This window comes from Hypomesus nipponensis, chromosome 23 (assembly GCF_054491055.1).
Source record: "Hypomesus nipponensis isolate SF chromosome 23, ASM5449105v1, whole genome shotgun sequence".
Lineage (NCBI taxonomy): Eukaryota > Metazoa > Chordata > Actinopteri > Osmeriformes > Osmeridae > Hypomesus > Hypomesus nipponensis.
In genome coordinates, this window is record NC_140383.1 from 8220219 (window position 1) to 8247080 (window position 26862).

The following is a 26862-nucleotide window of genomic DNA, read 5'->3' on the forward strand; positions in this document are numbered from 1 at the left end:
TGAAAGAAAATACCCTCACATTAGATACGACACAAACAATTGTGTACGATAGGTTGGCGCATACAATTACCTGTCTAAAAGTTACATGTAAACGTATTCACAATCTGAGGAACATTTCAGGTAAAACATACATTGCTGATACTGATAGCATTGGCCTTGGACAGCACATTTGAAGGTATGTCAACTGGGAGATGAATGGAGGTTTTGTCTTTCTCCCAAACTTCATGGTATTTCCTCTGTAAAGGGAAGAAAGAACCACAATTAACAAGCAAGTCATTAAATGAATCTCAAACATAACGTTGACTTTTTCTGCATTAACCAGAAATGTGATTATTAAAAGAGTACAAGCTTGGCTGCTTAGTCAAGTACTAGTGACAAACTCACATCGCTAATGGTGTCAGCATTCTGCTTGGAGAGGACAATGGCGGGAAGGTCAACCACGCTGGTGAACTTGACAGAGCTGGGTGGCTGGCGATACAGCCGGTCATTGAGGATGGTCTGGGCATGCTTAGCCTTGACGACATCCACGGAGCCCTGAGGCATCCAGCCGCATCCTCTCAGCCACTCAAGATCAGCCTTGTACACTGCCTAAAGGAAGCAAAACAAGAACAGGTTCAGCTCAAGTTAGCCATAAAGGTTATTTTGCTAGGCAAGTTTGGAGGTGACTTTGTAGAGCTTTGAATCAGACCAAGTGTTTTGTTAACTTACATCACTGCGGATATCATACACCTTCCTGGCTTGGACAACATCACTGGAGTCTGGCAGACAGGTCCAGTTGTGCAGGCGGGTTCTGTAGTTTGCGTCGTTAACTTGGATCTGGTTCTTTTTAGCTAGCTCGAAAGCCAACATGTCAACAGGAAGGTTAAACTTGGTCTTGGTCTTGTGGAAGTCTGCTTTGTAGACATTTTCACTGAAGATCTTGGCTGCATTTGCTGCCAGCACGAGGAGAGGGTCATCCTGAACACTTAAGGCTCCAATATGGTGTCCACATTGCTTACGGAAGCCAGCCTTGTACTTATACTGAAGGTTTCCAAAAACAGATATTAAAAGGTTGTTAAAATACTTTCAGTTCTTATATAAACAATTGTGGGTGAATTATATCTCTAGCTCTGAAGTCATTTTTTTAAATTTATGTTAAGATATAATGTTTAGGCAGTTTACTGACTTAAAGCCCACTATTGTGACTGTTGAGAGCTGGTCATGCTTTTTTCAGAGTAGTGAAATATGCTGACTTACATCACTGATGATATCCCTGCCAGACTTGGCAGCTTTGATGGAGATGGCATCTTTTGGCAAGTAGTAGCCTTTTTTGATGGTATCTTCAAATCCTTGACGATAATATTTCTAAAAAAAAAAACATAACAGTGTAATACAATGCATATACAATGAATAGCCAAGATAACACACAGTGTACAATTTGGAATATGGTCCAGTGAAACTGATACAACTCTTACGTTACTAAAATTGTGATGAATTGATGTCTTACCAGACTTGTGTTCAGTTTGTTCTGCTGGCCCAAAAGGATCTCTGGTGTGTCAGGCATAATGTGGATGTTGACTTTGTCCTTTTCCCAGGCTTCTACATATGCTTTCTATGAACGGATAAGGGAAAGAAATTGTCTGTGAATAAGACAAAGCTTCAGTCCAGTCAATCACGGAACTGTATGGCAACATTGTAAAGAGAAAGGTAACTGATATTAATGAAATGAAATCCATTTTCCCAACTTATTGTCTTGGTCATCAAACCTTTATTAACCATAACCCTTCATATTTTTGAAAACAGATTAACAATAGAGCGCTGTACGGTACCTTGTTCATTATTTGTGCATTGGCTTGAGCTAAGGCATATGGTATGCCATCAGTTTTGGCGGTGAACTTGAAGTTGCTGGGGTGCTGGCGATACTTCCTTTCGCTTAGGATTGCTGATGCCTTCTTGACCTTCTCCACATCCACTGAGCCAATAGGAACCCAGCCTGTGCCCCTCAACCACTCAAGGTCAGCCTTGTACACGGCCTAATCAAAATGTAGCAAAAATAGAGGGGGAAAAGGATTATTAAACGGTATGCTTTAAACAACTAATTTGTGTTTTAAAAGTTAAAGTGTATACCCAATTTAAAATCATATTAATGGAACTCTCTTTGAACTTACATCACTACGCAGATCATACACCTTCCTGGCCTGGACAACATCACTAGAGTCTGGTAGACAGGTCCAGTTGTGCAGGCGAGTTCTGTAGTTGAAGTCGTTGACTTGGACCTGGCATTTCTTGGCCAACTCAATGGACAGCATGTCCACTGGGAGGTGGAACTTGGTCTTGGACTTGTTGAAGTCCTTCTTATACAGGGCATCACTAGCAATCTTGGCTGAGTTCAGAGCCAGCATGAGCAGAGGGTCACCCTGGACGTTGAGGGCACCGATGTGATGGCCAACTTGCTTACGGTAAGCTGCCTTGTACTTGTACTGAAAAAGAAAATAATAAATCACAGTTTGGTGAGAGTCCATAATTCAACTCACAGATATCCGTCACCATGTATGCATCAAATAATTTGATTAACCTGTAACAAGAATGATCCCATGTTTATGAATACTCGTGGCTGGAGTACTTACATCACTAATGATCTCTCTACCATGCTTGGCAGCTTTGACTGCGATGCAATCTGATTTGATGTCAACAGGCTTGCGGAAGGAGTCCTCCATTCCTTGCCTGTATAGTTTCTGCAAAGGAAAAGGAGGAGGCATCCACAATAGTCGCAGTTGAAAATATAAAAAGACACCGTAGATGTACATTTCCAAGACAGTTTAAGGAGAGGAAGAGAAGGGCTCACCCTGCTCATGTTGATTGCATTGGCCTTTGACAGCACAATTTCAGGTATATCCGGGGTCATATGAATTTTGATCTTGTCTTTCTCCCAAGCAGCCAAGTACTGATGCTACAAAATACAGACAAAGTCTCAGATCAAATCATTGTAACACACTTTTTCAAATAGAATATTAGCCAAGCAGAACATTATACAGGACACACTACATACCTTGTTAATGATATCAGCATTGGCCTTGGCCAAAGCCATGGGCATAGAGTGCATGTCAGTGGTGAATTTAAGTGCATCTGGTTTCTGCTTGTAAAGGCGATCACTCAAAATCTCTCCAGCTTTCTTTGCCTTCAACACGTCCAGAGACCCAATAGGGACCCATCCCAAACCCCTTGTAAACTCCATGTCTGCCTTGTAGACAGCCTAGGTAGAAGAAAAGAATAGACTGAAGCAGCTCTTATGTGACAGTAACAACACGGAAACCTGAAACAGCAGACTTGTGTTCATCTAATGAGTTTGAATGTCCTTATTCTTACATCACTGTGCAGATCATAGACCTTCCTGGCATGAACCACATCACTGGAATCTGGCAGACAAGTCCAGTTGTGCAGGCGAGTTCTGTAGTGGGCATCGTTAACTTGTATCTGGTTCTTCTTTGCCAGCTCAAAGGCCATCATGTCCACTGGAAGGTTGAACTTAGTCTTGGACTTGTTGAAGTCCTTCTTATAGAGGGCATCACTAGCAATCCTGGCTGAGTTCAGAGCCAGCACGAGCAGAGGGTCATCCTGGACGCTGAGGGCACCAATGTGATGGCCAACTTGCTTGCGGTAACCTGTCTTGTACTTGTACTGAAAAACAGATATTAAAAGGTTGTTAAAATACTTTCAGTTCTTATATGAACAATTGAGAGTGAATTATATCTCTAGCTCTGAAGTAATATATAAGTAAACAATGTTAAAATTGACATGGATTTACTATATTTAAACTTATTCCCTCAACCTAAAATTCTCTGCTTTTTACAAACCCAGACGATAATTATAGTGTGCATAGAAAATAAACAATATGAGACACTTACATCACTGATGATTTCTCTACCAAGTTTGGCAGCCTTGACAGAGATGGCGTCACCAGGAAGGTAATATCCCTTCTTGATGGTGTCTTCAAAACCTTGTCTATACTGCTTCTGTAAAAATTAAAGAATAGAAAATATAGTGAGAATTACATGTATTTTCAGGACAAGTTGCTTCAAGTCAGTAAAACATGTCAATGTAAAGTAAATGTCCTATGATTTCCTATCCACACAGCCTTCTGAATCCGTGCGGAAAACCCAGCAGGTAGTAGTAGAGTTGAATCTCAAACCAGACTTTTGTATTTAAATAATGAAAATCGGATGATGTGAGCACTGTACTCACATTGCTCATGGTGATAGAGTTCTGCTTGCCCAGCACAATCTCAGGAGTGTCAGGCTTGATGTGCAGCTTCACCTTGTCTGCCTCCCATGCCTCGGTGTACATTTTCTGCAAAACAAAACCCAATAAATATATATGCGCACACACACACACACAAGTATACTGTCCCTCTATGAGGTGTTATGTATTGTTGTGCATGTCTCAATAGGTTATTGAATACTCCATCATATGAATTTAATAAATAGATATTCTGATTTGATCTCTGTATGACCTCAAAGAATTTGTGCTGCAAAGTTGGTGGGTAGAGAGGTGCACATTACCTTGTTCATGGTTAGGCAATTATTCTTTGCCAGGACAATGTTCATGGCATCAATAGGACTTGTAAAAGGCACAGTGCTGGGGTGCTGGCGATACTTTGTCTCACTCAGGATTTCTCCAGCCTTCTTGACTTTCTCCACATCAATTGAACCAATAGGGACCCAGCCCAGTCCTTTGAGCCACTTAAGATCTGCTTTGTACATGGCCTATAGGTAAGGGGATCATCATTATACTCAAATTATTGTATTTTACTGTGAACAATTGTAACTTTCAACAATACATAAGTTTAAAAATTCCAACAATAAATATTAATGGTGAGCTCTGGTAGACATGTTTTATATAGATAAAGCTGTGAACTCACATCACTCTGTATGTCGTACACCTGTCTGGCATGTACAACATCACTGGAATCTGGAAGACAGGTCCAGTTGTGCAGGCGGGTGATGTAGTTGGCATGGTTGACCTGGATCTGGTTCTTCTTGGCCAGCTCAAAGGCCATCATGTCCACTGGAAGGTTAAACTTGGTCTTGGACTTGTTGAAGTCCTTCTTATAGAGGGCATCACTAGCAATCCTAGCTGAGTTCAGAGCCAGCACGAGCAGAGGGTCATCCTGGACGCTGAGGGCACCAATATGATGGCCAACTTGCTTGCGGTAACCTGTCTTGTACTTGACCTGAATAAAATGAGTAAATAATGTAAACATTTTCATACAATAAAATATATTTACTTAAAATATAATAGCGGACACTTACATCACTGATGATGTCTCTGCCAAGTTTAGCAGCCTTGACAGAGATGGCATCTACAGGAAGGTTATATCCCTTCTTGATGGTGTCTTCAAAACCTTGTCTATACTTTTTCTGGAAAAATGAAAGAATATAGTAACAATTATTGGCCTTCTCAGGACATTAAAAATGAGTTAAAATCAATTAAACAAGAAGGCACAAACAACATGGTATGAAGGACTTCCATCCACACAAGCATTCAAAGTCCATTAAACTTGAAGATGTATCATCGTCAAGTTTGTCTGTGTCGTGAGCTTTTCATAGTTACTTACCAAACTGAAATTAATATTGTTCTGTTTGGCCAGTACCACATCCATAATGTCAGGCATGATGTGGATACTTGTCTTATCTTTCTCCCAGGCCGCTGTATATGCTTTCTGTAGCAACAAAAAACAATCACGTCATTAGACTGTTCACACAATGAACCCTACGAATAATGTTAGGAAGGAATAATGTAAGCATCCTTTCAGCATTATTTTATATAAATGGATAATCTAGCCAGTATCTAATTTGAAATAAATGGGGGAAACTTCAGAAGTATAACAATACCTTGTTGGCATTCTGAGCATTGGCCTTAGCCAACACCAGGGGCATGTCCTCAGTTGTGCTTTTGAAAGCGAACTTGCTTGGATGCTGACGATACAGCTGCTCACTCAGGACCTGCCCAGCTTTCTTCGCCTTCTCAACATCAAGTGATCCAATGGGCACCCATCCCAATCCCCTCAGCCATTTCAGATCAGCCTTGTACACAGCCTAAAGTGGACCAAAGAAATCAAAATGTATTCATATACTGCATAAAGTAGGGGTGCAGATGCCTTCATAGGTAACTACATAAAGAGTTGTAATTTAACAGAGATGATGGAAATCTATACTCACATCACTCTGCATGTCGTACATCTGTCTGGCATGTACAACATCACTGGAATCTGGAAGACAGGTCCAGTTGTGCAGGCGGGTGATGTAGTTGGCGTGGTTGACCTGGATCTGGTTCTTCTTGGCCAGCTCAAAGGCCATCATGTCCACTGGAAGGTTAAACTTGGTCTTGGACTTGTTGAAGTCCTTCTTATAGAGGGCATCACTAGCAATCCTAGCTGAGTTCAGAGCCAGCACGAGCAGAGGGTCATCCTGGACGCTGAGGGCACCAATGTGATGGCCAACTTGCTTGCGGTAACCTGTCTTGTACTTGACCTGAATACAATTTGTAAATAAGGTTAACATTTTCATACAATAAAATATATTTACTGAAAATATAATAGTGGACACTTACATCACTGATGATGTCTCTGCCAAGTTTAGCAGCCTTGACAGAGATGGCATCTACAGGAAGGTTATATCCCTTCTTGATGGTGTCTTCAAAACCTTGTCTATACTTTTTCTGGAAAAATGAAAGAATATAGTAACAATTATTGGCCTACTCAGGACATTAGGAGTTAGTTTCAATCAGTTAAACATGACAGCACAATCAACATGGTATGAAGGACTTCCATCCACACAAGCATTTAAAGTCCATTAAACTTGAAGATGTATCATCGTCAAGTTTGTCTGTGTCGTGAGCTTTTCATAGTTACTTACCAAACTGAAGTTAATATTGTTCTGTTTGGCCAGTACCACATCCATAATGTCAGGCATGATGTGGATACTTGTCTTATCTTTCTCCCAGGCCGCTGTATATGCTTGCTGTAGTAACAAAAAACAATCACGTCATTAGACTGTTCACACAATGAACCCTACAAATAATGTTAGGAAGGAATAATGTAAGCATCCTTTCAGCATTATTTTATATAAATGGATAATCTAGCCAGTATCTAATTTGAAATAAATGGGGGAAACTTCAGAAGTATAACAATACCTTGTTGGCATTCTGAGCATTGGCCTTAGCCAACACCAGGGGCATGTCCTCAGTTGTGCTTTTGAAAGCGAACTTGCTTGGATGCTGACGATACAGCTGCTCACTCAGGACCTGCCCAGCTTTCTTCGCCTTCTCAACATCAAGTGATCCAATGGGCACCCATCCCATTCCCCTCAGCCATTTCAGATCAGCCTTGTACACAGCCTAAAGTGGACCAAAGAAATAAAAATGTATTCATATTTACCTATTCAAATACTGCATAAAGTGGGGATGAATATGCCTTCATATGTAACTACATAAAGAGTTGTAATTTAACAGAGATGATGGAAATCTATACTCACATCACTCTGCATTTCGTTCATCTGTCTGGCATGTACAACATCACTGGAATCTGGAAGACAGGTCCAGTTGTGCAGGCGGGTGATGTAGTTGGCATGGTTGACCTGGATCTGGTTCTTCTTTGCCAGCTCAAAGGCCATCATGTCCACTGGAAGGTTGAACTTGGTCTTGGACTTGTTGAAGTCCTTCTTGTACAGGGCATCACTAGCAATCCTGGCTGAGTTCAGAGCCAGCACGAGCAGAGGGTCATCCTGGACGCTGAGGGCACCAATATGATGGCCAACTTGCTTGCGGTAACCTGTCTTGTACTTGACCTGAATACAATTTGTAAATAAGGTTAACATTTTTATTCAATAAAATATATTTACTTAAAATATAATAGCGGACACTTACATCACTGATGATGTCTCTGCCAAGTTTAGCAGCCTTGACAGAGATGGCATCTACAGGAAGGTTATATCCCTTCTTGATGGTGTCTTCAAAACCTTGTCTATACTTTTTCTGGAAAAATGAAAGAATACAGTAACAATTATTGGCCTAATCAGGACATTAGGAATGAGTTACAATCAATTAAACAAGACAGCACAAACAACATGGTATGAAGGACTTCCATCCACACAAGCATTCAAAGTCCATAAAACTTGAAGATGTATCATAGTCAACTTTGTCTATGTGGTCAGCTTTTCATAGTTACTTACCAAACTGAAGTTAATATTGTTCTGTTTGGCCAGTACCACATCCATAATGTCAGGCATGATGTGGATACTTGTCTTGTCTTTCTCCCAGGCTGCTGTATATGCTTGCTGTACCAATGAAAAACAATCAAGCCATTAAACTGTTCACATAATGAACCCTATGAATAATGTTAGGAAGGAATAATGTTAACATCCTATCAGCATTATTTTATATAAATGGATAATCTAGCCAGTATCTAATTTGAAATAAATGGGGGAAACTTCAGAAGTATAACAATACCTTGTTGGCATTCTGAGCATTGGCCTTAGCCAACACCAGGGGCATGTCCTCAGTTGAGCTTTTGAAAGCGAACTTGCTTGGATGCTGACGATACAGCGGCTCACTCAGGACCTGCCCAGCTTTCTTCGCCTTCTCAACATCAAGTGATCCAATGGGCACCCATCCCATTCCCCTCAGCCATTTCAGATCAGCCTTGTAAACAGCCTAAAGTGTACCAAAGAAAACAAAATGTATTAATATTTACCTAATCATATACTGCATAAAGTAGGGTGAAGATGCCTTCATAAGTAACTATATAAAGAGTTGTAATTTAACAGAGAGGATGGAAATCTATACTCACATCACTCTGCATGTCGTACATCTGTCTAGCATGTACAACATCACTGGAATCTGGAAGACAAGTCCAGTTGTGCAGGCGGGTGATGTAGTTGGCATGGTTGACTTGGATCTGGTTCTTCTTGGCCAGCTCAAAGGCCATCATGTCCACTGGAAGGTTAAACTTGGTCTTGGACTTGTTGAAGTCCTTCTTATAGAGGGCATCACTAGCAATCCTAGCTGAGTTCAGAGCCAGCATGAGCAGAGGGTCATCCTGGATGCTGAGGGCACCAATATGATGGCCAACTTGCTTGCGGTAACCTGCCTTGTACTTGTACTGAAAGATACCAGTAAGCAATGTTGAATCTACTGTACATGGATTTACAATTTTAAGTCATTTACAAAAACAACCAGCCGTGGGACTTAACCTGAATACATTTAACCGTCATATTAAAATGTGTGTTTGTAATTAAGCATAAGCTTACATCGCTGGCAATGACAGTGGTGGCTTTAGCTGCTTGAATAGCAATGGCGTCGGAGCGCACGTGATGTCCCTTCTTCTTGCTCAGCTCATTGTCAAGCTTATACAGTTTCTGAGGAGAAAAAAAAACATTGAAAATTTGATGCACTAGGAACAATTTAAAAAGAAGCCATACATTGTAGAACGCTTGACGCATGGATGCTAAATATATATATATATATATATATATATATATATATATATTTTAAATGCATAACTTAACATCCAAATAATTGTTTTACCTCGCTGTAGTTGGATTTGTTCTGTCTTGCCAAAACCACCTCCATGGCATCAGGCATGATGTGGATCTTGGTCTTGTCCTTCTCCCAGGCAGTCATGTATGCTTGCTATTAGGAGGGTTTACAACAGAGCTTGTTTGTTTTTTCATCAGGAACAGGACACTGGCGTGATTTGATGAAGTTGTGTTGATTAGTGGTGTTGGCAATAAATTAAAATGAGCTACGTTTTCAGACAGACACCACGAACCTTATTCATGATCTGGTTGTTGGCTGTTGCTAGAGTCAGGTCCATGGAGAACATGTCTTTCGTAAACTTGAATTTGCTGGGATGCTGGCGGTATAGTTTCTCACTGCGGATCTTGCCTGCTGCCTTCACTGTTTCAACTTCCACAGCACCAATTGGGACCCATCCCAATCCCTTTACGAAGCTGTCATAGTCACTTTTGTACTGATTCTGTAAGAAAGGGGCATATTATAGGTGTTAGATATGTGTACTCAGTTGTATTTTTCTTGTGCAAACCATTAATGGATGAATTACTTAATACACTGTGTTTGACAATAGTAGATAATAACATCCATTTTATAGTAGATAAACATACTGGACAAGTGTAAAATGTAACCAATATTGGCATTTCACTCTTCTGAATGGACGGCTTACATTTTATACTTGAAACCGTGAAAGGAGGTTCACAAATTTACAAACGTATACTCACATCACTGATAATTTCTTGCATGTTACGAGCCTGCACAATGTTCATGGCATCAGGTAAAACAGTGTAGTGATGTTGAATCTTCCTGTAGCCTGCATAAGTTTGTGCAGCAGAGGCCTGCTTGGCATGGGTGAGGCTCATCATATCTACTGGAGAGTGGTACTTCAGCTTGGACTTGTGGTAATCCTTCTTGTAGTTCTTCTCACTCTGCATCTTAGCAACCTCCATGTAGTGCACCAGCAAGGGGTCGTCCTTAACATTACGGACGCCAACATGGTGTCCTCTTGCCTTCTCGTACTCTTTCTTGTACTTGTACTGTAAAAATAATCAAAAAATAACGATAATGAACGGTCAATTTAAATGAATATTGAGGACAGTCGGGGAATATTAGAAGGAAAGAGGGAGCAAAGAGAAGGCAAAGGTACTCACATCACTGGCAATGCGGGTGGAAAGCTTGGCTGCCTGGATGGAGATGGCATCTGTTCGGAGGTCATAGCCCTTCTTCGTCAGTGCTTGCAGACCAGCTTTGTATTGTTTCTTGAATGCAAAAGAAATGTATTGCATTTTGTATTATTGTTGTTTTGCTGTAAATTTCATATTTACTGTTTTTTTTATGTCTGGGCCTTACCTCACTCATCGTGATAGCATTGGCCTTAGCGAGGACAATTTCAGGAGAATCAGGCATGACGTGGATGTGGAGTTTATCTTTTTCCCAGGCTGCACTGTATGCTTGCTGTAATGACATGGATACAAAGACAAAGGTTACCGAGACCACTGTAAGATCAAAGATACATTTTTCAGATACAAATACCTTTTTGGCAACAGAACTCTTTACCTTGTTCATAATCTGGTTGTTGGCTTTGGCCAGGGTCAGATCCATGGAGTCCATCAGCTTGTGGAACTTGAAGGTGGAGGGATGTGTACGGTACTTGTGTTCACTCTGAATAGTCCCTCCAATCTTGGCGGTCTCCACTCCCACTGAGCCAATGGGGATCCATCCAGTGCCTCTCACAAAGTTGTTCCAATCACTTTTGTACTCATACTAAGAGAAAACATTGGAAACAATGTCAATACAGCAGTTAAGACAAGTCAGCAGTAGGTGGTATGTTGTTTCAGCAGTATGCTACCACAAAAACACTTCAGATGACATTATAACAAAGCTTTCATTGACATGGAATAGGTTGGTTCATTTTATAACTCACATCACTGGCAATGGAGTTCATGCCTCGAGCCAGAACCAGGTTCATCGCATCGGGCAGGAGAGAGTAATGATGTTGAATCTTCCTGTAGCCAGCGAAGGTTTGTGCAGCAGAGGCCTGCTTGGCATGGGTGAGGCTCATCATATCTACTGGAGAGTGGTACTTCAGCTTGGACTTGTGGTAATCCTTGGTGTAGTTTCTCTCACTCTGCATCTTAGCAACCGCCATGTAGTGCACTAGCAAGGGGTCGTCCTTAACATTACGGAAGCCAACATGGTGGCCCCTGGCCTTCTCGTGTGCCAGCTTGTACTTGAACTGCAAAAGTGAAGTAATAATTAACCCCATATAACAATCAACACATACTGTCAAAATGTACAAAGAGATTATGGTTGTTGATTACAGGATCCTTAAAACTAATAATGTAGAAAAAATTACAATATCTCACTTACGTCACTAGCAATTCTAGTACCAAGTTTGGCTGCCAAGATAGAGATGGCATCTGGTTTGAGGTCATAGCCCTTCTTGGCCATCTCCACCACACCAGCTTTGTACAGTTTCTGAAATTCAACAAGATCATCACTTATAAACTTGTTTTGTCCTTCACTGTACAGCCTATCATTTTCAAATAAGACTTGCCACTGAAATAAATCAATTGTCAAGAAATTGGTTAATAGTATCCTAGCAGACAGATCTAAACATTTCTGCAAGGTTTTCAGTTGACATTTGGGCAATTATTCCTTGATGTTCCGAACAGTGCATGCTTGTAAGCATGAAAAAGCATTGTAAATGTGTTGCATGCACCAATAGGATGGCTATACCTGACTCATGTTGATAGCATTAGCTTTAGCCAGCACAATCTCAGGAGCATCGGGCATGACATGAATAGTCAGTTTGTCCTTGTTCCATTTATCGGTATATGCTTTCTGCAAGACAAAAACACAAATGCAATAAACATTACAATTAGAGGTTGGTCAGCTGCTCCATCTAAAATACATCTTAATTCTGTTTATTTTAGCATTATATAGTATCATAATACAACAGTCTTTAACTTTTTTTATCAATAGCTGGGAAATTATTTAACTGTGAACAAAACACACCTTGTTCATAATCTGGTTGTTGGCTGTGGCCAGGGTCAGATCCATGGAGTCCATCAGCTTGTGGAACTTGAAGGTGGAGGGATGTGTACGGTACTTGTGTTCACTCTGAATAGTCCCTCCAATCTTGGCGGTCTCCACTCCCACTGAGCCAATGGGGATCCATCCAGTGCCTCTCACAAAGTTGTTCCAATCACTTTTGTACTCATACTAAGAGAAAACATTGGAAACAATGTCAATACAGCAGTTCAGACAAGTCAGCAGTAGATGGTATGTTGTTTCAGCAGTATGCTACCACAAAAACACTTCAGATGACATTATAACAAAGCTTTCATTGACATGGAATAGGTTGGCTCATTTTATAACTCACATCACTGGCAATGGAGTTCATGCCTCGAGCCAGAACCAGGTTCATCGCATCGGGCAGGAGAGAGTAATGATGTTGAATCTTCCTGTAGCCAGCGAAGGTTTGCGCAGCAGAAGCCTGCTTGGCATGGGTGAGGCTCATCATATCTACTGGAGAGTGGTACTTCAGCTTGGACTTGTGGTAATCCTTTGTGTAGTTTCTCTCACTCTGCATCTTAGCAACCGCCATGTAGTGCACCAGCAAGGGGTCGTCCTTAACATTACGGAAGCCAACATGGTGGCCCTTGGCCTTCTGGAAGTCTTTCTTGTACTGGAACTGAATCGAGTCAAAACATGGTATATTTAAATAATGTATTTCTATTCAATTTCGTGTAAATGTATTTTACTACATTGTTTTACCTTGTGATCACTACTCGTTGTTTAATATGTACTTACGTCACTGGCAATATGCCTGCCATGCTTCGCAGCCACAATGGAGATGGCATCTACCCTCATGTCGTATCCCTTGGAAATATCCTGCACCCACTGGTGCTTGTAGTGAGACTATAAAAGAAACAAATCCAATATTTATAGCATAGTGTGTTCAATTTCTGCTCAGTAATTTGAAACAAAATATTCACATTGTGTCACAGAAATGGCCCTAAAAGTCCATCTGCCTGTGGGAATGCTTCCATTTACAACTCGTTGATCGCGAACAAGTGAGTCAGTAAGTGAGGGACACAGAGCTTTCATGACATCAACAGGTTCTGGATTCTGACCTCGCTCATGGTCTGAGCATTGAACTTGGCCTGAATGAACTCAGGGCTGTCTGCTGGCAGGTTGTAGGTGTGCTTGAATTTCTCGCCAGAAGCTCTATATGCAGGCTGGGGGGGAAAGATAGAAACAGAGTCAAGTCTATTTCCCGAAATATTAGGAGAATTTACATCATAAAAAATTGACCTTCCAGTACTGTTTCATAAATATGAGACAATTGTGGCTATCAAGAAATGGACGTGTCTATGTGTCCTATAAAACCTCTACAAACGTAAAGTTAAATACCCTTTTGATTCTTATTCAAATAACATTTGAGGTGTCATCCTATAATCATTACGTTCATCAAAAAAGTTCTCACATCGTTGAGTTGCTTGGTGTTACTGATGGCCAGGGCCATGTTCATGGAGTCCGTCAGACTTTTGAATTTGAAGGTGCTGGGGTGCTGGCGGTAGCTATGTTCATCCAGAGCAGCCTTAGCCACTTTAGCCTTTTCGACCTCCAGCGAACCAATGGGGACCCAGCCTGAACCCCTGTACACATTCATGTAGTCTGACTTGTAGGCATTCTGAGGCAAAGAAAGCAGAGCAAAAGGACTGGGCATCAGTATCTGACATGACAGAGACTCAGTGTTCTTCCCACACGAGAAATGAGGAGGATACAAAACTTACATCACTCTGAATCTCCATCATGGTACGAGCCAGACCAAGGTTCATGGCGTCAGGAAGCAGTGTGTAGTTATGTTGAATCTTCCTGTAGCCAGCGAAGGTTTGTGCAGCAGAGGCCTGCTTGGCATGGGTGAGGCTCATCATATCTACTGGAGAGTGGTACTTCAGCTTGGACTTGTGGTAATCCTTGGTGTAGTTTCTCTCACTCTGCATCTTAGCAACTGCCATGTAGTGCACCAGCAAGGGGTCGTCCTGAACATTACGACAGCCAACATGGTGGCCCCTGGCCTTCTCGTGTGCCAGCTTGTACTTGTACTGTTTAGGATACAAAGTGATACATGATAACGTGAATCATATCAAATGTGACAAAATCCTTGTAGTATCCCCACAGATAGACAACATACATCACTAGCAATGTTTGTTGAGGCTCTGGCAGCAAGGACGGAAATGGCATCCTCTTTCACATGGTGCCCCTTCAGCAGGTCTTGACGGTGAGCATGGGTGTAATAATTCTGAAAAATACACATTACAAGTTATGACATGTATGTAAGTCATGTATCAGGGAATACACATACAACAGCTGGTTGACAGTAGCTGATGCCCACCTGGCTAATGTTGACAGCATTGTATTTGGCTTGCATCAGCTGTGGTGCATCTGCAGGGAGATGGTAGGTGTGCATAAACTTCTCTCCGCTTGCTTTGTAGTCTTTCTGGAAACCCCCAAAAAAACACAAAAACATAATACTTAGCAGAACAAAATCAATTTAGCAGTCAAATATGTCATGTTTTTTATATTGACAGCACATTTGTTTTTGTGTTTTCCTGATGAACAGAAGGGTGTCAAGACAACCGATTTCTAAGCTCCTCAGCCACCTTACATAGGACTGTTGTTCGTAGTACTCACAGTATTCATGATCTTGGCGTTTGTCTTGGCCAGCTCCATGTTCATGGAGTCGGTGAGGCTGGAAAACTTGAAGGTGTCAGGATGCTGCCGGTACTTGTGCTCATCCAGAGCAGAGCCAGCGGCCTTGGCCCTCTCCACCTCCAAGGAGCCGATGGGAATCCAGCCCGTTCCTTTCACGTAACTCTGGTAATCCGACTTGTAGTTGCACTTCACAGTTTGTGGAGAGAAAAGTCATTTGTGAGAAATGAATGTAATGCCACAGGAAACGAAAGATCCGCCACATCAATTCAACCTAGGGGCATATGGGACATGTTCCTTTCTGCTAGGGAATTAGGTTAGGAAGAATTAGGAGGAACAGTGAAAAAGCTGCACAGCTGAACCTCTTCTATGGAGTTGTCAGATATATATATATATATATATATATGAAAACACAAAAATAACAAATCACGACTGTAATTTTCTTTCTAATATAGAGACAAATAAGGGGGGAAATGAAACAGCGAGGTATTGCAGGAACCCTCAACACCAAGCGGCTTCACAAAGAGGACTTACGTCACTGGCGTTGACGTTCATGGTGCGAGCCAGCGCCAGGTTCATGGCGTCAGGCATCAGGGAGTAGCGATGGTGGATCGTCTTGTAGCCAGCGTGGGTTTGCACAGCAGAGGCGTGCTTGGCATGGGCGAGGCTCATCATATCTACTGGAGAGTGGTACTTCAGCTTGATCTTGTGGTAATCCTTTGTGTAGTTTCTCTCACTCTGCATCTTAGCAACCGCCATGTAGTGCACCAGCAAGGGGTCGTCCTTAACATTACGGCAGCCAACATGGTGGCCCCTGTTCTTCTCATAGGCTTTCTTGTACTGAACCTAAATGGCACCACATTTTTTTATATGTATATAAAAATAAAAATAAACATTGATTATTGTTACATCTGCAAATGTAAATTGTATATACAGTACTGTAAAGGGTTCAGTTGAATAACATGTACAAGGAAATCCCAAATCTGTCATAATGTACTTACGTCACTGACTGCATGTCTTGCTTTCTTAGCAGCAATGATGGGAATGGCGTCATTCTTCAGGTCATACCCCTTTGCAATAGTTTCCTCCCATGCCACCTTGTAGCAGTTCTATAATGACCCAATAAAGTGACATATTAGAAATGTCCCTGAGACACCCGACTGTCAGTGTGAACAAAGAAAAGCACAGTCTCAACCTCCCGCACCTTGCTGATATTGTAGGCATTGCATTTGGCCTGGATGAACTCTGGGAGATCATGGGGCAGAGAGTACTTCTGGTGGGTCTGCTCCAAACCTTTCTTGTAGTGCAACTGCAAAAGAAAGGTAACAGCATTAGAATCAAATAAGTATACTTAGCTACAAATACTAAAGTATACGGTGAGCAATACGATATGGTATCTTAACCCTGTTGTGCAGGGAATACAATTCAGTTGATTGATATACTCACATCACTCCTCATCATCTGGTTGACTTTGGCCTGCATCATCACTGGATGGTCGTCAATTGACGTAAAGGGGATGGTGTCAGGGTGTTGCCTGTACTTTTTCTGTAGACATGGACATAAAAAGGAAAATGTTTTATTCGTCATTTACTCTGTGAGAGCTGCTGACGGGGAGGAAATGGCCTGCTTTCATCAGGAAATGACATAACGAGATGAAAGGAGGGGGGGAGCGAGGAATCGTGCCGTCGTACCTCATTGAGGATTTCACCGGCTTTCTTGGCCTTTTCTACATCTATAGAGCCATAGGGTACCCACGGAGTCCCCTTGGTGAAGTTGTTGTAGTCTGAATGGTATTCATTCTGGAAGAAGGAAAGTTAAAGGAGAAAGAAGTAGGTGCATGTCATTTATAACCCTGTTTATACATACAGCAAATTGTCTCTAAATGCAATCAGAATAACTGAACTTGGTGCAAACATCAAAGCAATAGGACAATATGTTGTGATAGCCTGTGATTGGTAGAAAGCTAGGCCTTACGTCACTCTGCTGGATGTTGACTTTCTTGGCCAGGTCCAGAGCTAAGCTGTCATAAGGCAGCATGTAGTGGCTTTGGATGCGCCTATAGCCGGTCATGCTAGCTATAGCCTGGGATTTCTTAGCCAGGGTGAGTGACATCATGTCCAGGGTGGTGTGGAACTTGGTCTTGAGCTTCTCATAGTTCTTCTTATACTCCCTCTACCAGGATGGGATTTAAAAAGCTTGTCAGGACACCAAACACATTGTATTATTCATTCAAATAAGCCTTTTTTTTTTTTTTTTTTTTTTTTAAAGAATTGGACTGTGCAAATATCACAATGAGACTATGACAGAATTCCACACTGATTTGTAAGCGACCAGAAATAGCTATAAATATCAGTTGTTAGTCTTACATCACTCTGAATTTTGGCCACGTGGACAGAGTGCAGGATCTTGGGGTCGTCGTTGATGCTGAGGGCTCCCACCATATGACCCTTGTTCTTCTCGTATTCCTTCTTGTACTTCACCTGAGAGAAGCAATGACAGTTTGAAAAGCTCCGGTCGACAGACACATAGCAACCAAGAGCATCTCCCTCGTCAAGGATGTTTCTGTGCATGGACATTTAGGGAATTGAGATGCCAACTGTGGCACAAGAACTTACATCGCTGGCAATGTTTGTATGTGCACGGGCGGCCAGGATTGAGATGGTGTCTCCCTTGACCTCAAACTGCTTGGCTTTAGTCTTCTCCCAGTCATACTTGTAACAATTCTGTGTGGAGATAGAAAACAGTGAATAGAAACAAACACCGGAAGGCGCTATATCCAATGATATACTCAACCCCATCTTAATCCACAACTAGAATTAATACATGTCATCAAAGAGCATCTCTAACACAAATATCTACGGAAAAAAACAAAAACATGTACTCACGTCACTAAGGTTATAAGCGTTGACTTTGGACTGGATGAAGAATGGGTAATCCACGGGCAGGGAACACTTAAACTTATCCTTTTCATACTCTGCATGGTAGTTCAGCTGCAAAGCAAGAAAGGGTTAGGAAGAAATTGATAAATATTTTGCTCTTCCAGGTTTCTTATCTGTCCCCCCACATTGCAGTCTGCCTCTCTCACCTTGTGGTCTTATTTCAGTCAATGTCCCTTGTATACTTTAAGCTATACCATACTTTATGGTGATAACAAGCAACTAAAAGATTGACTAAGTATACGACACAGTGAGTGCCTTCAACCTTCCGGTACGTATTTAGTCATCTAAAGGCCCATCTAAAGGTGCAGTATTTACTACCACTAGAGGCCAGTATTGTCTGACTGAACAGACTCCCCATGTCAGAGTTGTCTCTCATAACTGTCCTCCCCCAGTCACCTCAGAGTAGGTTTATTTTGGGCAGACTGAACGCATGTTGCTATTTATACTGCAGAGAGATGGCTCTGGTTTCCATGGTGTCCACAGGAAGACAGCTGGGCTATGTGGATGAATGAGCACATTTTCAGGGGACTATCGTGTCTCCATATAGAAGCCTTTGTCATGGAAACAACTGACTAATTTTTGTTTTTGTTATTCTTCACTATGGTACATTACATACAACACCTACATACAACCTAATAACTGAACTCAACTGAAGGTTGAATACCTTTTCGTGCTACAAATTACAACAAATTTGGTAGGTAAACAGATAATTGATCAGATTCATACATCACTTAGCTGTTTGGCATTGATGGCAGCTTGGAGTTGAACTGGCGAGTCCGTCACTTGCGTGAATTTCACTTGGTCCGGATGTTGCCGGTATACTTTCTGTAAAACAGACAACATAAACCCTCCAAGAGTTCAAGGACATCACTCAGATAGAGCATCCCATTTCCATGACTAGAGGCTTCAGAGGCTTGGAGAGAGTGACTCATGCTTATTGTGAAACTGACTGTTGTCTGAGGTTCAGAAACACACTTACATCTTTACACTGTTGAAGCTTCTTAGTGACTTCGTATTCAGGCGTCATTGTTTGGGGGTAGAAACATCTAGTCTTCATGTCTTCATAATCTGCTTTATAATTTGTCTGAAAGATAAAACAAAAACAACTGTGTATTCAACTGAGAACCAAAGTGTGAATTATTGGTTTGTTAACTGTGGTGGAACAGACATTCAAACTGTCTTACTTCGCTCTTTATCTCCTCCATTTTCTGACAGTGTAGCATATAAATGTCCTCATAGCTGCCAATATAGTGGCCTTTCACTTCGTTTTCGTACTTCTCTCTATAATTTGCCTGGGCGGAGAAAGAAACAACATAATGAGAATAACATTAGGCAATAATGTTATAACATGGTACTAACTTTATACAGCTCAATATTTATAAATCTTTGCCTGACAGAAGTGAAGGGTGTATACTCACATCACTGAACTTCTGAATAACTGAGTCCATTTTGAATTTGGGCGTATCACAGTAGTTTATGCTAGATCCCCTTGATTTCTCATAGCTGGCCTTATACACTTTCTGCAGGAGTAGACAGACAGGAAGTTAATTAGTGACAAATATTTCAAAACAATAATCCTAAAAAAGTGAAATAATTGTGTTAAATAGGCAATAGCTTGTAAATAGGACACTACAAAATACAAATTGTTTTTTGGCTTGCCGTCTGATAGCTAATAATTGTAATTAAGAGTGACTTGTAGTTGTCACCTGAGGCCATTTTACACCTTCAGTGGGTTACACCACAAAATACCAGTGGGTTACTTACCCCACTAAGGCTAAGTGGTCCAAATTAGATTCATTAACACCTCTAATAGGATAACCATCTAGAAGATGAGCCATCAATCAGTCATAATCTTACTCTCAGGAAATGTAACAATATGTGTCAGAGCCACGTGGCTGTAGCTAAATGCTGCTAGACCAGTGGTCCTAGTGCTCCCACATCCATCAGACACCTACATCACTGAGGATGGTGCCGGCATATCTCAGCTGCCTGAGCAGGGGGTTATCCGTCGCAGGTAGAACATTGTAAGCAGCCTGGTCCTTCGTCTTCTCATAGTCCTTCTTGTATTGTATCTGAGGGGAACAGAGGGATAGAAAATCATTTTTATCTGTGTCCTTACAATGTGCTTTCATGCATTAAAAAGGAGACACATCTGGTCAATCCACGCATGCCGACTGCTCGTCACTCGTGAGGTCTGACTCAGGTGAAGATGACAGAGTTCTTTTCTAGATGTTCTCTGATGCGTTTGTGTGAGCTTCCCCCCCATGTGAGGGGTGTTCGTGATGGTGGAGTCACACGGATGACTCACACTCTGTTCTGAGGCGAAGGTCAACTAGTGTCCTGTCCGCATGAGATGGGATCTATAAAAATATACTCAGGTCTCATGTTTGTGTTTTAGAAGTTGGGTGCGTCTTTATATATTGGGGCCGTCAGACTCACCGAGCTTGCCGCTTTGCCAGCCTTTTTGCGTGTGCCGTACTCGGGCGTGTCCGTTTGCATGAAATACAGTTGGTCTTTACTATCCTCATACGCAGCGGTGTACTTTTTCTGAAATGGGGGAAAAGGAAATAACAACCCATAAATGTGGACACAAAAAAAAAAAAACAAGGTTTTGGTATAAAACTTCACAGTATCAAAACTTTTTCCGATATACCTATACCGACTATAAGAATGCTGTGAAATAGAGCAGCGTCCACTTACACTGCTGAAGTTGTCCATGGCCATCCTGGCAGTGGCCACTTCAAAGTAGGGTGTCTCGCACCACTGGCCCTTCACGTTCTTGTTATAGTCCTCGTGGTACTTCAGCTGACAAATGAAATGACACGGGATGTCCAATGAACAACATACACAGCGCCAATGTGTTCCACTTCATCCGGAATCATTAGGAAGTACGTTCTTGCACGGTGGAGCACAAATATGCGGACGTATCAAGAGTGTGTGCCATTAAGGGGCTGGGGGGATGGTACATTTTGCATGCTGCAGAGAGGAAAAGCTATTGCTGTGCTTCTTTGCCAACTCCCTGTGCTTCTCACGACCAAAAATACTGCCGCCTTTCACTGACACCAGGGAGCAGGTGGCTGCTTCTCCCCAGCAGCCCCACAGGGAGGGCAGTGCTGGGAGCAGCACAGGGTGTAGGACAGCCACTCACCCAGCCTGATGCCACTGATGGACGGGTGACAGGACAGTTTTTGTTGGGTGGGTGCGTTACGTGTGTATTTATATTTCTCTGTGTGCCGACGGCTTGACCTTCAAACCGGTTTGCTGTGTAAATGTTTGTGCGTCCGTGCATGTATGACAAAGGATGTGAACCTGCTGAATGACTTACATCGCTGCGCTGGGTGAACACTTTCTTGGCCAGCTCCATATCTTGGGAAACAGCCAGGGAGGTGTACTTGGCCTTACGCTCATTATGACCTTTCTTGTAGTGGATCTGTAAGCAGCAAGAAAAGAGGGAGAATAACACCTGACCTTGAATGGCACGGCTACATTGCTTGATGTTTTGTCACTTGGCTAAGCAAGTTAACCAGAATACACAGAATACCTGAAAAGCTCTAAAAACAGAAAAGAGAACGAGGAATGAGGGATGCTGACCCATATTTTGCTAATAGATGTGAGAAATACATTTTTGACGTGTGAAAATGATTCTGAAACACGTTAAAAGTAATTTAGACATGTCCTGTGCTTAAATCAGATTTGGTAGGGTAATATTCACCCACATTGGATAAGTAGAGAGGGAATTATATCTGAATAAGACATCACTACTATGTCTACCATTCGGGATTTCTACACCAGGACATATGGAGCCACTTACGTCACTGAGGACCTCCTGGGCCTTGGCCACCCTGCGGAGCTCAGGGCTGTCACTGTAGGGGAAGAACATGGTCTTGTCTTCATCCCAGGCCTCGGTGTACAGTTTCTAACCGCAAGGGACAGACACCAAGCAGGATCAATGAGATCAATCAGAACAATTCAAAGAGTATCGATTAAAAAAAGACAAAATTATAGACTTGTATACGGTTTTACCAAGACTTGGTACAAGGCCTGGTCTGAAACCAGTGAATTACCTTGCTGTAGTTAGCAGCATTCTTCACAGCCAGGACCAGCTCAGGAGCATCAGGGGGTAAGAAGAATCTGTCCTTGGTCTCATCCCATTTCTGCCTGTACAGTACCTGGAGTATACACATTCATCATATGCATATCGTCTTCCTTGTTTATATTGCACAGTGTAGAAACTTGTACATTTCATGAGCGACGCCTCGTTCAGAGGCATGGCACTCAGGCAGCGCGCCTCATTACACTCATTGACTACACCTGTGTTAGCCTGCTTCAAGCCCATTGGCCCACGTCCGATAAGGCGCACGGATACGCACACTCACTCGCGGTTGTTGTATTATTGTGCTGCTGCCTCCCTCCACCATCTGCCCCGTGTTGTCTGTACGTACTATCCATCAGGGGGGATTCTTTCTCTATTTGCCTCATATTCTATGTATGTTGCTCACTAATGCTAGAGGCAGGGAGTGCTTCCCCAAGATACATCCACTCTGCCAAAGTCAAACCTATTTCCATGTCCATGGTTATCAATAAATGCTCAAATCTAACACGCGAGTGTCTTAATAAGTTACCTTGCTGACGAGCTCAGAGACATGTTTGACGTGGGCGATCTCTCTGGCCTCGCCGTCGTACAAGCTGGTAGTCCTGGTCTTGTTGCCCTCCATGCGATACTTCACCTGGAAGACGACAACACGCCGTGAGTAGTGTATCATGATCGACGATAGGATGGACTCGTCATCGTGGCCAGCGTCGGGACTCCCACTAAAGGCCCCAGACAGAAGCCCCCTTTGTGCAGTACCTCGCTGAGCTGCTCCTGGGCCTTCTTGATCCTGATCATCTCAGGGGTGTCAGCGCTGATGGCATAGGGCTGCCCCTTGGCCTTATCATAATCCATACGGTACTTGTTCTGGTAAGGGGAAAAACAGGAACAGGGGAGGGCGACAGTGGGGCCATCACATTTTAGTCACACCCTACCTTCACATTGTGGACATTTTTTTCAGACAGACTAACTGGATTGTGTCAGATAAACTGGTGTGATGGGGGGGAAAAAAAGATGAAAAGATAGTCTTGAGATTAAAAACGTCCCGAAAGTATTGACGTGACTGCTGAAAGAGAACTTGTTTCTGCTTACATGACTGTACTGGTCCAGCATCTTCTGGCTGTGGGCTAGGTAAGGGGTCATGAACTTTGAGGTGTCCACCTTGACCTTCTTCCTGATCTTTCTGGTAGCAAGAACACCAGCCTGGGGAAGCATAAGGAACAGTCAGTACTTTGTTTGACACAATGGGCCAGTGCTCCTCTCAGGGCCCTGACCCAATGAAAAAAAACAATAATGCTGCCAATGGAGAGACCAGCTACACAGTATAACAAAGACAAGACAAGAAAATATGCTACTGCGTCAGGCACATGAGAGACAGGCGGGAAAACACAAGCTACCGGTACATCAAGTCTGGCACTAGATCTAATGGCAACAAAAGGATATTTTCAGCGTTGACTTACCTGATAAGTCCGTTTTTTATTTTGTTATTTGACTAAACCATCAAGACACTTTTGGGAATGATTAAAGCACTACATAGAGCTATGCATAGTCATCTACATGGAGTTCTACAGGGTGTAATGGACATGGCTAGGGTAGGCGCAGTAGGGCCAGAGCAGAGGGCAGGTAAAGTGGATGTGTTTCAAGGGACGATGTGAGAGGGGATTGAGGACTGAATAAGGACAATAAGGGAATAAGGACAGACAGTGGTACAAACACAGGGACAAGAGGGAGGTCAAAAAAACACTGTTGCATGCAGAGTAGAAGCAAGTAGAAGCATCTACAAGCAGGACTCGCTCATGATGAGGGCTATTTCATTTGTATGCAGTGCACAAGGGGACAGCTGAGACTATGTTCCAGAGGTGATGAATTCCCATGGAAAACAGCAGAATTAAATAACACCTATAATTGCGAGATGTGATTCATGTTCCATGGTGGCACATGAGCATACATGTCTCTCGACTGGACACATTTACTTTCCTGTCTATTGAGCCTATATGGAATAGCCCCCATTGCATGCAAGCACAGTGGGAGGAGAGTCAGCGACATTGCGGGACATAGTATCTCAACTGTCCTCTGGGAGGGAATGCTTTACCTCGGCCACCTTAGTTGTCTGGTGACTGACAGTCGACGAAGTCATCGTAAAAGACTACAAATATAGGATACACTCTGTGTTTTCAAATTCACCAGTACAATTAAGAGAAGACAAATCACAGTCATATTGGATTGAGGTTGATTTTTTCACTCCAGCTCTGGTACGACTCCTAAACCTGCTGTATCTCTATTTGTCTTCACAGCCAGCATCAAATACGTCTGTGTCCGCCTACATTTGAATATTGAAAATGATTTATGAATGATTATCTTGTTCTATAATAAAAGTCCCCCATTCACACATGATTTTCTAATTGACTTCAGAGTCCATTAGGGAATGGAGTGAAAGCGGTAGTAATTAAGCCTCTGTTCCAGATGGGGTAGATAAACCTATAATAGCTCTGTGTGTGTGTCCATGTGTGGTGTGTGTGCGTGTGAGAGAGAAAAAGAGAGAGAGAAAGAGAGAGAATGTGTGTGTGTGTGTGTGTAAGCGAGTCTGACTGACAGAACCTTCCGGCTGACCCGTTCTGTAAAAACATCTTAAAACCCACATGACCTCACCTCTATTCTTGTGTTGTGTTGGACCCTATTGTCCTATGTGTCATCATTTTAATCAAATAGTTGCAATACAACAGCATCAGATCAGCTGTTAAGCTTAATGCCTGCCCCTCTGCATGGGTTTCAAAGCCCTTTCAAGCTTCAACTACAGGGACATCCTTTACCTACTATATGAACACTTCTCCACATACTCCCTGAATAACCTGCATACAACATCCGTTCAACTCGTCTAAATGAGTCTACAGTTTAACCTGTGACCTCCAATGAGGAAACATTCCTAAACCCTGGCAGTCACTGGCACACAAAATAGTGCACAGTCACATGAGCAATAATAGCATTTTTTTCTAGAAAGTCCTAGAACTTCCTGGATCATAATCCATGGACTCAGAGGCTGTGCCCTCAAAACTCTTCAGAAATTTGCATTAAGACCAGAGCTGGGAGAAAAGAACATCTCAAACACTTAAAAAAACAGCTGTAAGAGGCTTCTTTACGTGCATCTTCCAGACTAGAGGAGAATCATACGGGCACATTTGTAGCCCCCCCCCCCCCCACCACCACCACCACTTCTATCCTCAAAACAAGTTAAACAATGGAAATAATAAGTGAGTAGAGAGAAGGTGGGATATTCATTACTGCAGAATGATCTCTTTCTCCTGCTACTTACAGGTGTTTTTTCCATGCATCCATCTCTCTCCTAAGCACATTTTGGCAGCATGACGTTAACACAGGCCGGGCCACGAGAGTGTGATTTACAGTGAGGCCCTTCTCACTTGTCTCCCTGCCAGTCTGCCGTAAATGTCCACTTCTAAATTTGTAGCTCTCAATCGCTGGAGCTCTGACTTATTCCCTTACTGGGCTTAGAGGAAACTCAGTAGTTCAAAGAAAAAATACCTATCTCAATGACCATAAACATGAAAATATATAATAAAAACAATGGTCTTGTTTGGTACAGCCAAGCGGTGCTGTATGGAACCAATGTCTCTACAAATGATCTACAAAGACATTATGAATAAGGCACGTTACAGTCAAATGCTGTTTCAAAATAAGAGTTTTCAGATTCCCCTCAATCAGAAGATCAAATAGAAGAAGCCATCTTACACTTTTGATATAAAATGTATTTGTTTGAAAATGTCTTCCAAAGTGGAGATGAAAGTGATAGTGAAATCAGATTGTATCGAGTTGAAAGTATTTATTTTATTCTTCCTCGTGAAGGATTTATATCTTTGTCGTTAAGATGATAAATCTCTTTGGGGATGGTTGATATGTAATATGGGAGCCAAATAATTGTTCATTTATCACTGCGTTTTGGGGTATGTTTAAAGATTTCTCATTAATATTCTAAATAGGATTATTTCATAGGAACTCTGTCTAGACCTAACTTAAAGCATTGTCCCATTTGCAGGATGAGTAATGATTTGGCACCTCTATTAGATATCAACATGAAAAATACAAGGCTAACTTTAATCCTATTTCACTGGGAAATATGGGATTAAGTTATTAGCCTTCTGTTTTCACTCTTCCATTGGACACTCTGACATAGACTACAGATAACAGCACTGTCACAAAAATAACCACACAGATGTTACAGTAATATTTAACTGAATCATTTGGAACTCTGGGAGCTTTGTAATTGATGAACTATAAAAATGTGTTTGATCCACCTTGACAAACTGTGTTGCTACTTTCTGGTACTTGAGCTAAAATCGATAGAGAAAGGCATCTCCCAAAGGTTCCAGACAGTCAGTCTATCTATGACACAGGGTGCATTCCTCTGCGTGGAACACCCTTCCATCAATACATATTTTCCATCACTGCTACAGGGATATGGGAACCTTCTTATAAGCCCACTACAGCAAATTACATGATCACAAACTGTGCGCTGTAATGTTGTGGAACACATTGGAATGGCTCATCATCAGA

The 26862-nt window shown here is 42.1% G+C and overlaps 1 protein-coding gene across 11 annotated transcripts in view; it reads right to left on the reverse strand.

Annotated features, from left to right (window-relative positions):
- Positions 1 to 26862, reverse strand: part of neb (nebulin) — a 56132-nt gene that overhangs the window by 27346 nt on the left and 1924 nt on the right. For all 11 annotated transcript variants that reach the window (XM_084688367.1, XM_084688365.1, XM_084688360.1 and 8 more), the window contains exons 3-71: positions 24389 to 24442; positions 23389 to 23499; positions 23056 to 23163; positions 22829 to 22933; positions 22271 to 22375; positions 22018 to 22122; positions 21532 to 21636; positions 20907 to 21011; positions 20646 to 20753; positions 20162 to 20278; positions 19625 to 19726; positions 19391 to 19498; positions 19186 to 19290; positions 18933 to 19031; positions 18153 to 18257; positions 17883 to 17990; positions 17634 to 17747; positions 17242 to 17439; positions 16959 to 17066; positions 16714 to 16812; positions 16472 to 16576; positions 16269 to 16376; positions 15802 to 16113; positions 15250 to 15456; positions 14951 to 15055; positions 14750 to 14857; positions 14349 to 14660; positions 14039 to 14245; positions 13686 to 13790; positions 13363 to 13470; positions 12932 to 13243; positions 12565 to 12771; positions 12286 to 12390; positions 11917 to 12024; positions 11471 to 11782; positions 11104 to 11310; positions 10897 to 11001; positions 10698 to 10805; positions 10272 to 10583; positions 9806 to 10012; positions 9562 to 9666; positions 9285 to 9392; positions 8825 to 9136; positions 8485 to 8688; positions 8208 to 8312; positions 7903 to 8010; positions 7512 to 7823; positions 7171 to 7374; positions 6894 to 6998; positions 6589 to 6696; positions 6198 to 6509; positions 5871 to 6074; positions 5594 to 5698; positions 5289 to 5396; positions 4898 to 5209; positions 4539 to 4742; positions 4222 to 4326; positions 3885 to 3992; positions 3346 to 3657; positions 3029 to 3232; positions 2825 to 2929; positions 2607 to 2714; positions 2148 to 2459; positions 1809 to 2012; positions 1487 to 1591; positions 1237 to 1344; positions 709 to 1020; positions 385 to 588; positions 132 to 236 (exon numbers count right to left, since the gene is read on the reverse strand). In XM_084688367.1, coding sequence (XP_084544493.1) covers positions 132 to 236; positions 385 to 588; positions 709 to 1020; positions 1237 to 1344; positions 1487 to 1591; positions 1809 to 2012; positions 2148 to 2459; positions 2607 to 2714; positions 2825 to 2929; positions 3029 to 3232; positions 3346 to 3657; positions 3885 to 3992; positions 4222 to 4326; positions 4539 to 4742; positions 4898 to 5209; positions 5289 to 5396; positions 5594 to 5698; positions 5871 to 6074; positions 6198 to 6509; positions 6589 to 6696; positions 6894 to 6998; positions 7171 to 7374; positions 7512 to 7823; positions 7903 to 8010; positions 8208 to 8312; positions 8485 to 8688; positions 8825 to 9136; positions 9285 to 9392; positions 9562 to 9666; positions 9806 to 10012; positions 10272 to 10583; positions 10698 to 10805; positions 10897 to 11001; positions 11104 to 11310; positions 11471 to 11782; positions 11917 to 12024; positions 12286 to 12390; positions 12565 to 12771; positions 12932 to 13243; positions 13363 to 13470; positions 13686 to 13790; positions 14039 to 14245; positions 14349 to 14660; positions 14750 to 14857; positions 14951 to 15055; positions 15250 to 15456; positions 15802 to 16113; positions 16269 to 16376; positions 16472 to 16576; positions 16714 to 16812; positions 16959 to 17066; positions 17242 to 17439; positions 17634 to 17747; positions 17883 to 17990; positions 18153 to 18257; positions 18933 to 19031; positions 19186 to 19290; positions 19391 to 19498; positions 19625 to 19726; positions 20162 to 20278; positions 20646 to 20753; positions 20907 to 21011; positions 21532 to 21636; positions 22018 to 22122; positions 22271 to 22375; positions 22829 to 22933; positions 23056 to 23163; positions 23389 to 23499; positions 24389 to 24442 — 11037 coding nt within the window. The remainder of the gene's footprint in view (positions 1 to 131; positions 237 to 384; positions 589 to 708; positions 1021 to 1236; positions 1345 to 1486; positions 1592 to 1808; positions 2013 to 2147; positions 2460 to 2606; positions 2715 to 2824; positions 2930 to 3028; positions 3233 to 3345; positions 3658 to 3884; positions 3993 to 4221; positions 4327 to 4538; positions 4743 to 4897; positions 5210 to 5288; positions 5397 to 5593; positions 5699 to 5870; positions 6075 to 6197; positions 6510 to 6588; positions 6697 to 6893; positions 6999 to 7170; positions 7375 to 7511; positions 7824 to 7902; positions 8011 to 8207; positions 8313 to 8484; positions 8689 to 8824; positions 9137 to 9284; positions 9393 to 9561; positions 9667 to 9805; positions 10013 to 10271; positions 10584 to 10697; positions 10806 to 10896; positions 11002 to 11103; positions 11311 to 11470; positions 11783 to 11916; positions 12025 to 12285; positions 12391 to 12564; positions 12772 to 12931; positions 13244 to 13362; positions 13471 to 13685; positions 13791 to 14038; positions 14246 to 14348; positions 14661 to 14749; positions 14858 to 14950; positions 15056 to 15249; positions 15457 to 15801; positions 16114 to 16268; positions 16377 to 16471; positions 16577 to 16713; positions 16813 to 16958; positions 17067 to 17241; positions 17440 to 17633; positions 17748 to 17882; positions 17991 to 18152; positions 18258 to 18932; positions 19032 to 19185; positions 19291 to 19390; positions 19499 to 19624; positions 19727 to 20161; positions 20279 to 20645; positions 20754 to 20906; positions 21012 to 21531; positions 21637 to 22017; positions 22123 to 22270; positions 22376 to 22828; positions 22934 to 23055; positions 23164 to 23388; positions 23500 to 24388; positions 24443 to 26862) is intronic.